The sequence below is a fragment of the Bidens hawaiensis genome, unplaced genomic scaffold (assembly GCF_021521415.1).
Source record: "Bidens hawaiensis isolate Kalapana, Puna unplaced genomic scaffold, B.hawaiensis_p1.1 tig00024998_1, whole genome shotgun sequence".
Classification (NCBI taxonomy): Eukaryota; Viridiplantae; Streptophyta; class Magnoliopsida; order Asterales; family Asteraceae; genus Bidens; species Bidens hawaiensis.
The window spans coordinates 229,652-244,332 of NW_027505048.1; the positions used below are offsets into that span (position 1 = coordinate 229,652).

A 14,681-nucleotide genomic window follows, 5' to 3' on the forward strand; every position below is an offset into this window, starting at 1 on the left:
CTCTCTCTCCCTCTTATACACGCACATACATATATGTATGTGTATATATATATATAATGGATGGTAAATGAGCTTTAAATCACAACAGGGTGTTATGAAGAATGGCTTCAAAGCCCTCAGTGCCTATGTGACGGTGATGTGGCACTGTGGAGGGGCTTTAAAGCCCCCTCCATAGTGAACAACCTAATTGTATCATGAACACGTACTAAGGGGTGTTTGGATTAGGGATGGCAATTAAACCCAAACCCGATGGGAAAATCCAACATAAATGGGACGGGTAATACCTGACCCGTTAGGGTTTCGGACGGGTTTGGGAATTACTTTTGAAATTTTTCGCGGGTTTGGGATTTCTAATACACCCGATTACCCGACCCGATTACCCGATAACATAGACCCATTTACCCGATTACATACCCGATGTACCCGATATAGCTTATTATATTATATATATATATACTATATTCTAAATATATAACTTGTTTATGTCAATTATTTTGATATTTTACCTTTATGGTAACCATCTTTGTAATCGATTAGTTATATTTTATCAAAACCCCGAAAGAAACCCGATAGGTTTTGAGCCGGGTATACCCGACGGGTATTTTTTCAAAACCCGATAGGAAACTGAAACCCGATGGGTAATTACCCGATTAAAACCTGACGGGTTTGGGACGAGTTTGGGATGGACTTTTATAACCGGGTATGGGTTTGGGAATAGCTAAACCCAACCAAAACCCGACCCATTTGGCTGAGTTTTTAAAATTGCTAATTTGTTTTTTGAAAAGCAAAAGTTACTTTGAAAGGTTCTAATTTGAAACTTTTAAAAAAGCTTTGCCAAATACCTTTTACTTTTCAACAAACAAATAAAAAAGTTTTAAAAGCTCGCCCAAACACCCCTAAAAACATCACAATCCATTCACAACTTCAAAAATACACGGAGAAAAAAAAAATCACTATTAACTTGCAATTAGTAGTTTATGTTTGTGTTTTTGAATGTGCGATAGTGAAATCATATTATTATGCATGAAAAGTCTTTTATAAAAAGATGAGAGCAAAGATATACTTCTACAGTTCCATAAACAAATATTGATTTTAAAATAATATAAAATAAACCCAAACTTTCCCATTTTCAGTTTTGTACTTTTGCACATTACTTCCTTGTCCAGGAAACAAGTAACAAGACAAGACTTTTAGTCAAATTGGTAGTAAATAAATAAATAAATAAAGTAATAATAATTCAAACACTCAACATAACTTTCTAATAAATACAAATCCCATCCAACACTTGTACTCTCCTTACAACCCAAGTCAACTATGCAGACCCTGACCACACACTCACCGTCACCGCCGGCCAAAACCCATAACATGCCCATCGGCTACCGGTTTTGTCCAACCGACGAAGAGATCATCATCCATTACCTCCGTCCTAAGGTCTTCTCCCTCCCGTTGCCGGCCACTGCCATCCTCCACTCCGATCATTTCTTCCTCCACCATCCTTCACGTCTCCCTGGTAACTTTTCCGGGGCTGTTTTGTAGCTTCTTAAGAGACTATCTCTTAATGGTTTATAATCTTTAACGGTTAAGAGATAGCTTTAAATCTGAATGGTTAAGAGTTATTTTAACCGTTCAGACTTAAGGCTATCTCGTAAGGTAGTCTCTTAATGACCATTGAGAGGTAGCCTCTTACCAAACCTTAAGGCTGAATGGTTAAAATATTAACCATTCAGATTTCAGACTTAAATGCCATCTCTTAACCATTAAAAAACTATGAACCATTAAGAAATAACCTCTTAATGGTCATTAAGAGGCTACCAAACAGCCCATAACTTTCTTTAAATAATATGCTCCGGTTAACGTTTTTTTGTATGTTTTCAGGTGACCCTAAGGAGAAACGATACTTTTTTTATAAACCAAGTAGTAATAATAATAATACTCATGGTTCAAATCTGGCTGGTTATTGGAAGCCCATTATTAAAAATGGTAACACCCACAAGCTCATTTTGGCTACTGGATGCAACCATCCTATTGGTTTCAAGAAATCATTTGTGTTCCACCAGTTTAATGACCACCGTCGATCTGCTTCTAAAACTCCATGGATCTTGCACCAGTTCAGCCTTCTATATCCATTACCAATCAAGGTACACTTTTTTCAATTAATTACTTCTATTTTGATAAACGTAATAATAATATATTAGCTAGGGTTTACTATAACATTTATCTCCTATATTAAATAAAAATATATAATAATTATGATAAGTTTTAACTAATATATTTAATCTATATATAAAAGATAATTACTGTAAATTCTAACTAATATATATATATATATATATATTTGAACGGCAAACAAATCTTTCAAATGGACTAGTGGCTAAATTCACCGCACTGGATACGCTTGTTTTTCGATCCAGGAAAAACCCTCACGCCCGTGAACACTTAGGGAAAGCCACTTAATCATCTAGTCTCTCATCAAACTAAATGCTGTAGGCATGAATCGAATCTGGATCATATGAAACACGAAGTTTCTTTTTTGCCACTTCACCACTAGCTTAGTGGCAATTTAACATATTTATAGTTAATATTTTATGTGTTGTTTTCTTTTTTTTTTTTAATAATTTTGTTCTCGTATTTTTGAAGATTGAAGAATGGGTGGTTTGCAGCATTCACATGAAGTCCAAACACGTCAAAAACCAACATAAGGGTCCGGCTAAAAGACTCAAGAAATCTCATTTTAAAGCTGACAATATTCAGATAGATGAAGAATGTATTAGTCCGGTCGTTATCGACGATGATTCATTGAGTGAGATCACTTTTAATGAGGATCTGAGTAGCCGGAAAGATGAAGACGAAGACGAAGAGGAATCAAGAGTTAATTAGGAAGTTGTTGGATTGCCACCTAACTTTTACTGCTCACCTTAAATTCTTTGTATTTTTAACTTTTGACAATTTGAAGGCCATGAATTGAATTGAGCTAAGGATGCTGTTTAAAGAAGACATGCCTTTGTTTCTTTTAACATATATAGCTTTTTAGCTTTTAAACCCTAGTAGTAGAGGTGCACAAATCGGTTTTTTTAAAAAAACCGGTTCGGTTAATAACCGGACCGGTTTTTCTTGGCCTGGAAAAAAACCGGTTTTTAAATAACCGGACCGGTTTATTAACCGGTTTTTTTGGTGCAAAACTCGGACCGGTCTAACCGGTTAGGACCGGTTTAGAAACCGGTTTTTTTTTTAAATAACCGGTTAAAAACCGGTTTTTTTTCATAATAACCGGTTTTAAAATTAACCGGTTTTTTCCATAACCGGTTCAGTAACCGGTTTTTTCTCTAGAACTTGTAACCGATATACGAACCGGCGGTTACTAAACCGGTCAAACCGGTTTTTAAATAACCGGTTTTTGTAAAAACCGGTTTTCGGTTTAAACCGTTGAACCGGTTCACCAACCGGTTTTTTTGCCCATCTCTACCTAGTAGCCATATTAAATGAAAGGGCAAGTCATCTCCACTAACCAAACCATTAACTGATAACGCAGTTATTATTTAATATTTATCTTAATACTCAAAATTAGATGGGTCAATGGGATTGGTTGAAAACAATACGACCCCGCCGCCTCATTCCCCTCATCTCACCATTGCACTGGCGTCCAAATGGTTGATAAGCTTTGCTGTGATGGTTTGGCGTAGAAATGGTGATGATGTGTTCACTAGGGCCGCCTCTAAGAGCACGATGGCCATCGTGGGCCTTGCACGAGCTATAAAAATGGGTCTCGAAATATATTAAAAGAGATTAAAAACTAATATATGATATATTCAAAGAAATTAAAAACTTGTGGGCCTAAAACCTCGATGGGCCTTGCACGATTGCCTAGCCGCACATGCTTTAAGACGGCCCTGGTGTTCACAACGCTTTTGAAGATTGTTTAGATAATAAACTTAAATGTTGAGAGTTTATAACTCGGTGAAAGTAATTAACACACTTCAATTAAAATAAAACAGTAAGCAATTGCCGTCAATTTAAAATAAGCAATATTTTTTAATGTGTTGTATTCTATGTTTTTTTTATGATTTGAATCGGTCATTCGAGTTATGGACTTTCGAGCATCTAACAATGTGCGTTGTAAATTCTAGAAACTGAGGATATAGTAAGTCCAAGAAAGTTGCATGTTCTATTGAAACTACCAAAAACAAAACTTAAAAATACAAGTGTTGTGCTTTGTCTTGATGTGGTTAGTGCTAATTCCAACGTTGTTAAAAACAAACGATACCATTGGCATTGATGGGGGTGTTGCTAAGCATTCTTGTTTTATTTTTTATTTAAAATAATAATTTACAAGTCCAGAATAAGATTCTTCATGCCCCCTACCTCTCTTCCTATATCCTATGTATCTGATCACACTCTTGTCCATTTTTTATTATATACTCCGTATTATTATTTCTTTACAAAATAAAAATCTTATTACTTGATTATCTATTTTCAAAGGATTCCCCTGCTTGTGGTCTGATGATAAAAGAAGACTCGGGTTCTTCAGTGAATACCAAAGTTTGATTTTTACTCGTGTTATTTTAGGCAGATATTGGTAATGAAGGATTTGAGCTAGGCATTGTGAGGTTGCCAGTTTGGATCCTTGGCTCTTCCGGGTTTTTGTTCCACCGTGTGTTACGCACAACGATTGTCAAGTCGCAGCCGAATGTATGATTTCCCGAGGGAACGCCCAAGCCAAACTCTGGAGCCAGCGTGGAAACAGTTAAAACAACATAGTTTGGCTAGAGTGGGACAATAAAGCTCTTCGAGCTTAAGAGTACGATAACCTGAACACTAAAACAAAGTCGTCGTTCTAAAAAAAATCTATTTTAAAAGGAAGCAAGTACAATCTTTTTGTATAAGTTATATTTGCATTAAATAAACAAATAGACATGGACCTTTTTTAGATTATTTTTGTATGAGAAAATTATGATTTGTGCTCTTCTACTATATAGGTTGGGGTCGCAATGCAGGTCCAATTCTTAAATTGAGTTACATATGCCCTTGTGCTTTTCTATCGGGCTTTTTTGTGTCCTTTCATCAGTTGACTGCCAGTTAACCGTCAAATTTATCAATTTCAACAAGGTTAATTACATAAATAATATGCCAAATTGGATTTTAATAATCCCAATTAATGTAGTTGGCCGATAATAATCTCAACTTAGAAAATAGCTGTCAACTGTCCCAACTTTCACACAATTTGTTTTCATTGGACCCCCATTAAAAAAACTTAACGACGTTAAGTTTTTTCCAAATTTCAAACTGATATTTTAGAGCTTTTGATCGGAATGAAAATACGAGTCGATTGATGTAAAACTTATCTCAAAACGTAGAAGCTAAAAATTAAAATATTGTTATGTTGATTCTATACCATAGATCAAACATACTCAATGGTTATTATTTATTTCTCGTACATCTCGCATGAACCATCCGCTATATATATATATATATATATAGTTATATTGTTTTGTAACCAATTTGTCCTCATCTCAAGGTTTATGACCAAATTAACGAAAAAACCTAACTGGGTTAGGCCTAAAAAACAAATTATGTAGCATTTGAAAACATAAAGTACAAATTTGATCAAATACTAAAAATAAAGAACAACCATTAAATTTTGGTGCAAATATAAATAACAATTTATGTAATTCTATCAATACAGTTTCTACATGTTGAAATTAAAAACAGGAAAATTAATTAATTCTATATAACGTTATATATATATATATATCAATGTCTAGCAATGGACTCAATAGTACCTTTATTTAGGCTGAGGGGTGTGGAGCGTGAGAAAGGGCGCAAGAGGACAGCCGCTCGCGCCTCGGGGCGCGAGCACCACACCACCGAGGCGCGAGAGGGGCGCGAGAGGGGCGCGAGCGCGGAAAAAGAGGCAGGCGCCAGGTGGTTCGCGGGACAGGTTGAGCGTGAGGGGCATGGGGAATGGTGAAAAGAGCCGTTTGAAAGCTTAAATGAGCCGTTGGCTCTTAATTTAAAAAAAAAAAAAAATTTTCTACTCCAATATATTACCCATTTTATACAACACTTTAACACAACTTCAAAAAACACCAAACTTACCCATTTCTTTATACAACACTTCCTATATATTACCCATTTCTTTCAAACTTTTTTAAAAAAACCTTTACAAAATCCTATATAATACCCCTAAATCAACCCATTTTTACCATATCAAACACAACTTCAATCTCCAAACAACCCAACGTCCCATTTTTTTTTAAAAAATAATGTCGTCGTACTCGTCTGATTCCGACTCCTCCGAAGAGGATGATTTGCTTCTTCATGTAGGGGGAGTTTTGACCGCAGCCGTGGTAAATCTCTTGCAAAATCAAGCCCATCAACCCCGACTCCCGAGGGTTAGAGCACCACCTCGTGATCGTGATCGATCGGGTGCTAACGATACTTTGATGAGGCATTATTTTAGCCCTCAACCGGTATACGCGGAGTCGGATTTTCGAACTCGTTTTCGAATGAGCAGGCAATTGTTCACGCGTATAGCGAGTGATTTAGAGGCACGGTATCCCTTTTTCCAACAAAGGGAGGATGCTAGGGGTCTTCCCGGTTTTACCCCTCTTCAAAAATGCACGGCTGCTATCCGTCAACTAGCGTACGGCATCTCGTCGGACGCTTTGGATGAGTATTTACAGATGTCGAAAAGGGTTGCACGTGAATCCCTTCATTTTTTCTGCCAAGGTAAAAAACATTATTTTTACTTTTTATTAAATATTTATTACATTTTTTAATATATATTGTACGTAGGAGTCATATCGACTTACGCTCGGAGATATCTGCGTAAACCTACAACGTATGACATCCAACGCATATATGAGGTGCACGCAGAAAAACATGGTTTTCCTGGGATGCTAGGTAGCATCGATTGTACGCATGTTGGATGGGCTATGTGTCCAACGGCCTGGCGAGGTCAGTTCCACCGTGGTGATCATGAAGGGCCGACCCTCATACTTGAGGCGGCGGTGTCACAGGATCTTTGGTTTTGGCATGCTTTTTTTGGTGTTGCTGGGCGACCCTCATACTTGAGCCGTGAGATACACGGGGATCTTCGACATGAGTTGGTTGAACATTTGTGGGCGAGGCGACCAGAGGATCTTGTATTAGATTAGTTTTATTATTAAATATTATTGTTTGTTTAATTTTTAGTATGTTTTTTTTATTATATGAATTTTCAAAAAAATGTGTGTTTTTTTAAATAATTTTTGCGTTTTTTTAATAATACGTTTTTTTACTACATTTAAAAAATAATAAAAAAAACCGCTCGCGCCCCCTCTCGCGCCCCTCCACACTATGTCCCGGGCGCGAGCACCACTACCAACACCCATCTTATCAACTTTCTCTCTCTGCCACACGTCACAATATTATTGGCTGGCGCCCCCACTCGCGCCCCCTCTCGCGCCCCCCACACCCCTCAGCCTTAAAATAATGCATTAAACTAATAGTGGTTTAGGGAAAAGGAAAAAGCAGTATTTAGGAAGCACATGCTTGAGTTTGACTAAGATAACAGGTTTCTTAAAAATAGTGGTCAACCTGAGGCATGTCAGCACCCAATGAGGAAAGGCAGAGGTATCTCACACAGTCACAGACGAATCTAGGCTACAGTCTTGAGTTGGGCCTCACCCTTTCCAATTCCTTTTTTCACTTTTCTCCTTTCGCCCAACCGGTGAGAGGAGCGTCTTCGGGTACTAACATTGGGTAGTTACCCGAATTCGTCAACATTGTCACCTGCCTTTTTTACCGAAATCGAGTAGCCAAATTACGTCATACTACTCAACGGCTTATAGCCGTTGGGTTGGTCAAAATGGTTTGAAGAGGTTAAAAAGATGTAAAAGAATAAATAAAAATACTCACAAACAATTCTAGAGCGCTTTTTTATATAAAAACCAAAGTTGTGTAAAAGCTGAATAGTCATTTAAAAACCAAAGTTGTGTAAAGCCCAATAGCTGTGTAGTTTTTATTTAAGCCAAAGCCCAATTTGTTTCATTCTTTATTTAGTATATATGAATAGATGATTTATTTTCATATTTTTGATGTTTAGTCTTTCGTGTAAAAACCTGGCAATCAATGTATTTTTTTTATTCATGTTTTCCTATTTTTCCTTATTTTTTTAAATTAAAATAAAAAAAATTTTGAGGTACTTAAGAGGAGTGTTGTTGTCTTTGATTTTGGGATTTTATGGTAGTTTATAATGTAATTACATAATAGTCAATTATTAATGGGAATTAGGGTACTTAAGGATAGCTCCTCTCACCCTAAGAATAGAATTGCAAATGTGCAATAATACATATGGGGTTTAGAGGAACACCACTTCCAAGTTCCAACTTAACAAGATGACTAACTCTATAATGTTAGGGCATTAACATTTCATCCACGTCCACTATTTTTAACTCTTTAATTTAACTCGTATTTCTCCAAATATATATATATATATATATATATATATATATATATATATATATATATATATATATATCATTCTCTAAAAACTCAACATCTCATTTCATATTTTTATATTTATCCTACTTACGCATGCGCATTTTTTTTGTTTTCTCTTTTTTATATTCTCACAATAATTTGATAAAGAACGATTAGCAATTTTTCATATATAGAAAGTTAGTGTAGCGTTCTTTTTCCTTTTTTTTTGGTTGGGTAAAAACAATAGTGAATGGGATGTAGTGAACTTTTAGATGTTTATTTATATATTTTAAAGATGGGGAAAGGGATAACGAATGAGTTCTGAATGCTCTTATATAACTCGTATAGTTTTCTTGTACGTAATGAGTCTAGAGAGTTATCAGACATGAAGTTGACACCATATTATTTGATGAGTCATATAGGCGCACATGTCGCATGTCATTCAGGATTCTCATCGATATACTTGCCAAAATATTATTTGACACCATACAAGATTCAAACAATTATTCTACATGATATGAGATTACGTTAATGATTTGACATGATACAGGATTCCACCAATAATTTGACATGATACAGATTATTACAAAACAAGATTCCACTGAAACTAGTATATATAGAACAATAAGTTTTTTTATTTTATTCATCATAATCTCGTTTTCTCTTATTCATTTTATCATTCATATCATCAGTTGTAATAAAAAAAACTAGTTAGCGATGGCAAATTTCCAAATGGCTATATAGAATTAGGTAATAAATCCTCTAGCAACATATTAACCTTTCCATCAAACTGGGTAAAGTATTTTGTCACTATGCTTTATTATTTAACTTTACCATTGTTAATAAAAACATATTTTTTCATCAGTTGTTTGTGTCTCTTAAGGTCCTGATGAATTAGGTGCAAATCAGAGGCCATGAGATTGGTGTCGAGCTCACCCAACGAACTGAGAAAAACATCGTAGGTCATGTGATCAAAGTTTTTGATGTGCCTAAAAGTGGTATAAAAATATTGCAATAAATCAACCTAGTACAACGAGTAATAAAAACCTAGAATACCATAAACCAAACCACTAGCAACAGGCAAGTGAACCTATCGGGTGTAGAATAGCTATGGAAAGTCCGGGAATATCGAACCCTAGAGACACTAATTAAATTAACGAAACTAGATTCTATAAGCTAATATTAATAATTAATAAAATGATTATTTTTGGATTTTTTTATTTATTTTATTTTTAAACTAATAATTAATTAAACTAATTATTTAAGCTAAAGTGAACTAATAAATTAAACTTAAAATTCTAAGACTTGGATGAAAACCACTAATGAGAAAGACATTACCTAGGCTTGAAATCCTATTTGTGAATCTTGGATGCTTATCGGCTATGGAAACTGTGATGGAACCGGGATCTAAAGATACGACGCCCTAGACATCCTAGTGGATCCCTAATCATTCTCTGGGTGTCACCTACAAGGAATACCTAAGGGCCGTATGACGCAAACCGATTGGTTGGATTACCTCTCAGTCTCTCCAACAATATTAAAGTACTCTAACGACTAGATCACCTCTCAGTCTCACTAATCACAATACATCTGGGAGTGTAAGGGACGTAAGGAGTAACCTAAAGATGCTTAAAAAGACTTAGGTGCTGTTTGTTTTTTAAGAGGTAAAATGTCTGCAGTCTGCGGACCACATCTGCAGACATCTGTAGCAGAAGAGGTGGACCAAACCTCTGCAGTCTGCAAGAAAAAGACTGTTTGTTTTTTAACGTCTGCAAACTTCTAAAATAAACAGAAATTTAACTAAACAATTTTTTCCAAGAACCAATATTCCAGTGTTATAGAACCAAATAATTTCCAGAAACTCCAATACAAATAATATACAAAACATGTTTCAAGTATACAAAAGAAGTTTCAAAGTACAACAACAAATGTATATATGTTTAAAAATAACATACGTTTCAAGTAATATGCAATAACTTCCCGAACCGATGTCTTCACTATTACAACCCAAACCGACGTCTTCGTACTTGCAACCCGAACTGACGTAGTCATACTTGCAACCCAAACCGACGTCTTTATTTTTGAAGCCCGAATCGATCTTTATTCTTGCAACCCGAACTTTAGTAACCGCCTAACAAAGCGTAATATTACATTAATATAACAAACTAACAAACAATAAACACGTTAATGTATATGACAAAAAGAAACCCAAAACATTCAATATCTAAAGATCTTCATAGACAAAAAGCATTCAACAACATTTCTATTAAAACATATAAATCAATTCCAAGTTACAAGCAACAAGATCTTCGTTAGACCTGAACTTTCTACAAAGTGTTTTTAACTAAAAACTAATTATAATCGAACAATTATGCAAAATTATAATTGAACTAAAAACTAACAAGAATTCAACAAATCAATATTTACAAATTGTTTTCAACTAAAAACCTAATAAGAACCTAATTGAACAAATCAATTAACAAGAATTCAATTAACAAAAGCCTAATAACCTAATTGAACAAACCAATTAACAACAATCAAACCTAAACATAAACAATTTTTCAAGGTACAAACAAAACCTAAACACAAACAATTTTCAAGGCATAACTCAAGCATAAACACAAACATATTTCCAATGCACAAATCAAACCTAAACATAAACAAAATGGATCAAAAAGTAAAACTAAAATGAAACGGATCAAAAATCAAGAATCAAGAATCAATCGTCATGGGTTTCACTTTAATACACTAATGTCACTTATGACTCGAGCCATTATTAACCAAGTAATTGAAAATTAATCAAGAGAAAATCAAGAATCAAGATTGTAATCTAAAGAAGATCACTTTAATCAAGATTGTAACAAAATATAAAACCTTAACAAACCAAAGAGGAGAAGAGAGAGTCCGACGACGGTTTGCTGGAAAGAGAGAGTCCGACGACGGTTTGCTGGAAAGAGAGAGGCTAACGGAGGCAGGGGGCGGAGGTGAGCGGCGGCAGCGGCTGGAGATGGCCGGAGATGGAGGGGGCAGGTGGCGGCGACGCACCGGAGGTGGAGGGGCAGGTGACGGCGGCGCACCAAAGGTGGAGGGGGCAGGTGGCGGCGGCTCACCGGAGGTGGGGAGGCAGTGGGTGATGGGATGGAATGAAAGAGGGCTAGGGTTTGAAAGACCTGATGGAATGAAGGGGATGAAAGAATGGAGAAGATGTTACAAGATTTGAGAAGTGGGTGGTCCATGTCTGCGTGAAAAAGAGGGCACGCAGACCTTTTTTAATGAATTGTCTTCTAAAAATCAAACAGTCTTCAAGCCTAAAGGTCTGCGCGTGGTCTGCGCGGCGCAGACATAAGAGGTCAGGAAGATCTTCTGACAAAAAACAAACACCACCTTAGGATAGCAAAAATCAAAAGACAATAAGGGGGAAATCCACTCTCGTGTAATCTATACCCAAACCGCCTAATGAATAAGACAACCCCAACTATCTATTACCTCTCAGTCTCAAGATAGGTAGAACACTTAAAATCTCTAAACCCTCAAATAATAGTTCCTATGGATTATGTCGACTATAAACCATAAACTAGTTACGAACACACAGTAGGTAACCTAATATGCGTCTACACATGAAAGACTTTCACAAAGACACATATGGAACTATTAAATAAAATTAATTTAATAATAAGTATGCATATTCATCTTAAAAACATCAAAAAGTCTATTAGAATAATATTAGTCCAACACCAATAACCAATAAAACCGACAAGCAAACCAAACTCAACAAATATTCATTCAAAGCCTAGGCAACTAAAAGAGTTTTAGCCAATAATCATGCTCAAGAAAATAAAATATATAAGTTCAATAACTAAGTTCATAATAACTGGTATTAAATCAAACCAGAAATATGATATTTCGCTGACTGTCTTTAAGTAACAAACTTCTGGTTCCTTCCAACTTTGCAATGGCCTTCAAAAACAAATAATAATGTAATGAATATTTCTGCCACTGTAGACCTCAATTCCCACCTTGGAGGTTCCGAAATTCCTAGAAAATTATATTAACCTTTTCAGATGGCGGCTGCCTTTCGTCTTTTTATATTACCCACTGTAGGGTCTTCCAAGCCGACTTCAACAATCTTTTTTTAGGCTATTCACGTGACTCCATGGGCCTCCATAGTCACAAGGTCATATTCTTCAAAAAGTGAATTAATATCAATTTTTCACAATAGCCCCCTCATGTTTACTTTCATATTTATTTAATTCTCAAAGTAATTTTCATTAATAGTTTCGTATGACCACTTTAATAGGCGCACAAAACGACGTTTACGAGAATGTGGGGCGTCCAACATAAAGCTTCCATTATGTATCTTTAATGCACCATAACCTGAAATTCAAAATCATGATTTAAGTACCCACTTTCTTACTAGTAAACTAAAAGAGCTAAATACAAAAATTATGCATGACTTATTCATTCGTTGGTTTCAAGTTTATTAAAAAAATGTTTCATTTTAGCTCATAGTCTCTAGAAACCATTAAACTTGCATGTGAACCAAATATTAATAATATTCAATAAAAACTTGGCTCAAAAGCATCCAAAACGTAGGGAATATTTATATATTTATATATATATATTTTAGATCACATCAGTTTTCCTCAAGTGTGATCACGGTGGCGAATACAAGGGTACATAAACAATTGGACGTTTTGGTACAAAAAAAACTAGTTGTTTGTTTCAATTGGTAGCTAATACTTCAAAAGGTACAATGGTCAGTGGTGGTGGTGGTGATCGACGGAGGTTTATGACTCGTTGTTTGTTTCTTTTTTTCTAAATTATTATTATTATTATTATTATTTAGGTTAATGGATCAATCATTTTTATTTGGGTCCAACCAATAAAAAGTTCAGTCAAAGTAGGAGAGAGAATAAAGATATAAGTGGTTACACTAACTTTTACGTCCATTACGCATGTGTAAAAAGTCGACTCGGTGCGTAAAAAATTATGTAATTTTTTTACGTGTATGTAACCTACATATATTATGCATGTGTAAAAAAAAATCGTTACATTGAGTTCGTTCGAGTTCTTAAAACTCAAAGGGGTTCGCATTTGAAATCTCCCTACATATATTGTGACATTCGTGATAAAACCGGATACACCTCAATATTAACAAACCGAATAAGCGATTAACCGCTTATTGCGTATCGAACTAACGGATAATCAAACGGGTCTGGTTATGACCCAGATACCTCGGGGGGGCATCTATAAGTGAAATACGATTATTATAAGTTAATATATCAGTATTATGGCCTTAGTAAGATAGCAAATCAGTTAAACGAAAACATGCTCGTTTAACTACCCGCTATAGATTTAAACGCGAAAGATAGTTACAAACCAAGCATTGTATCATCCGTTAAGCCGAAAAAGAGTTACCAAACACTTATTTGAAATGTTTTAAGCGATCCGGGAAAATATTTTTGATTTTTACAAACGTGTAGTATGCTTTTATAAATTTACACAAAAATAGCCGAAAAACACTCGTTTTCGCACTATTTGACGCATCCGATATATTTTTCACACCAAAAACCGAACCCCAAATAAATTTGGACTTGGGTTTTCGCGTTTGAGCTTGTAGATCCAGATTATTGGGCCGAATGGGCCCAAAATGGGTCCAAGTATTATTTCCGGTCGCTAGGGGGGAGTCCACCCCAAATTTTGTATATCTTCTTGATCAAGACTTGTTGAACGTCATTTTAACATAAGTTCCAACCCCATAGCAGCTGAAAATAATTCTACCATATTCCTTCAAAAAAACCTAGGTATTTTAATCAATATATCATTTTTAACTTAATTTAATTATGTTTAATATCATATAAACATTGTTTAATTGCCAAAAATCATTCCTAACCATGTAAAAATCCTAAAAATGGTCCATAAACATGTTTTGATCATACACATGGTTAGAAACCTGGTTTGATAGTTTTTTTTTGCCATAAACACGGATTAGAGGGTTTAAACGGCGTTTTTACGGTTCAAAAGTTCATTTTTATACCCTAGCCGAAACCTTAAGTTAAGGGGCTGTTGTGTTGATAAAACTTGCTTGGTTTCTGGTATAGGACCTGTATCTAGCTTTCATAGAAGCACAAGAGCCTGAAAACTTGATTAGAAAGGCGAAAACGTACTAAAACCGCTAAGGTAATACCGAATCACTCGTTTACGGGATGTTTAGGATTCGA

The 14,681-nt window shown here is 35.4% G+C and overlaps 1 protein-coding gene across 1 annotated transcript; it reads left to right on the forward strand.

The window, feature by feature from the left end:
• The first annotated feature begins 1,347 nt into the window (after positions 1-1,347).
• On the forward strand, positions 1,348-2,944 carry LOC143610215 (NAC domain-containing protein 83-like). Its single transcript, XM_077084754.1, has 3 exons — positions 1,348-1,510; positions 1,876-2,138; positions 2,638-2,944. The coding sequence occupies exons 1-3, from the start codon at positions 1,366-1,368 to the stop codon at positions 2,875-2,877; spliced, it is 648 nt and encodes a 215-aa protein (XP_076940869.1). The 5' UTR covers positions 1,348-1,365; the 3' UTR covers positions 2,878-2,944.
• Positions 2,945-14,681: the final 11,737 nt, after the last annotated feature.

Coding starts and splice junctions, on each gene's coding strand:
- LOC143610215 (XM_077084754.1), top strand. CDS start 1,366: ATGCCCATCGGCTACCGGTTTTGTCCAACCGACGAAGAGATCATCATC. Junction 1,511..1,875: donor CCATCCTTCACGTCTCCCTG/GTAACTTTTCCG, acceptor GTATGTTTTCAG/GTGACCCTAAGGAGAAACGA. Junction 2,139..2,637: donor TATATCCATTACCAATCAAG/GTACACTTTTTT, acceptor GTATTTTTGAAG/ATTGAAGAATGGGTGGTTTG.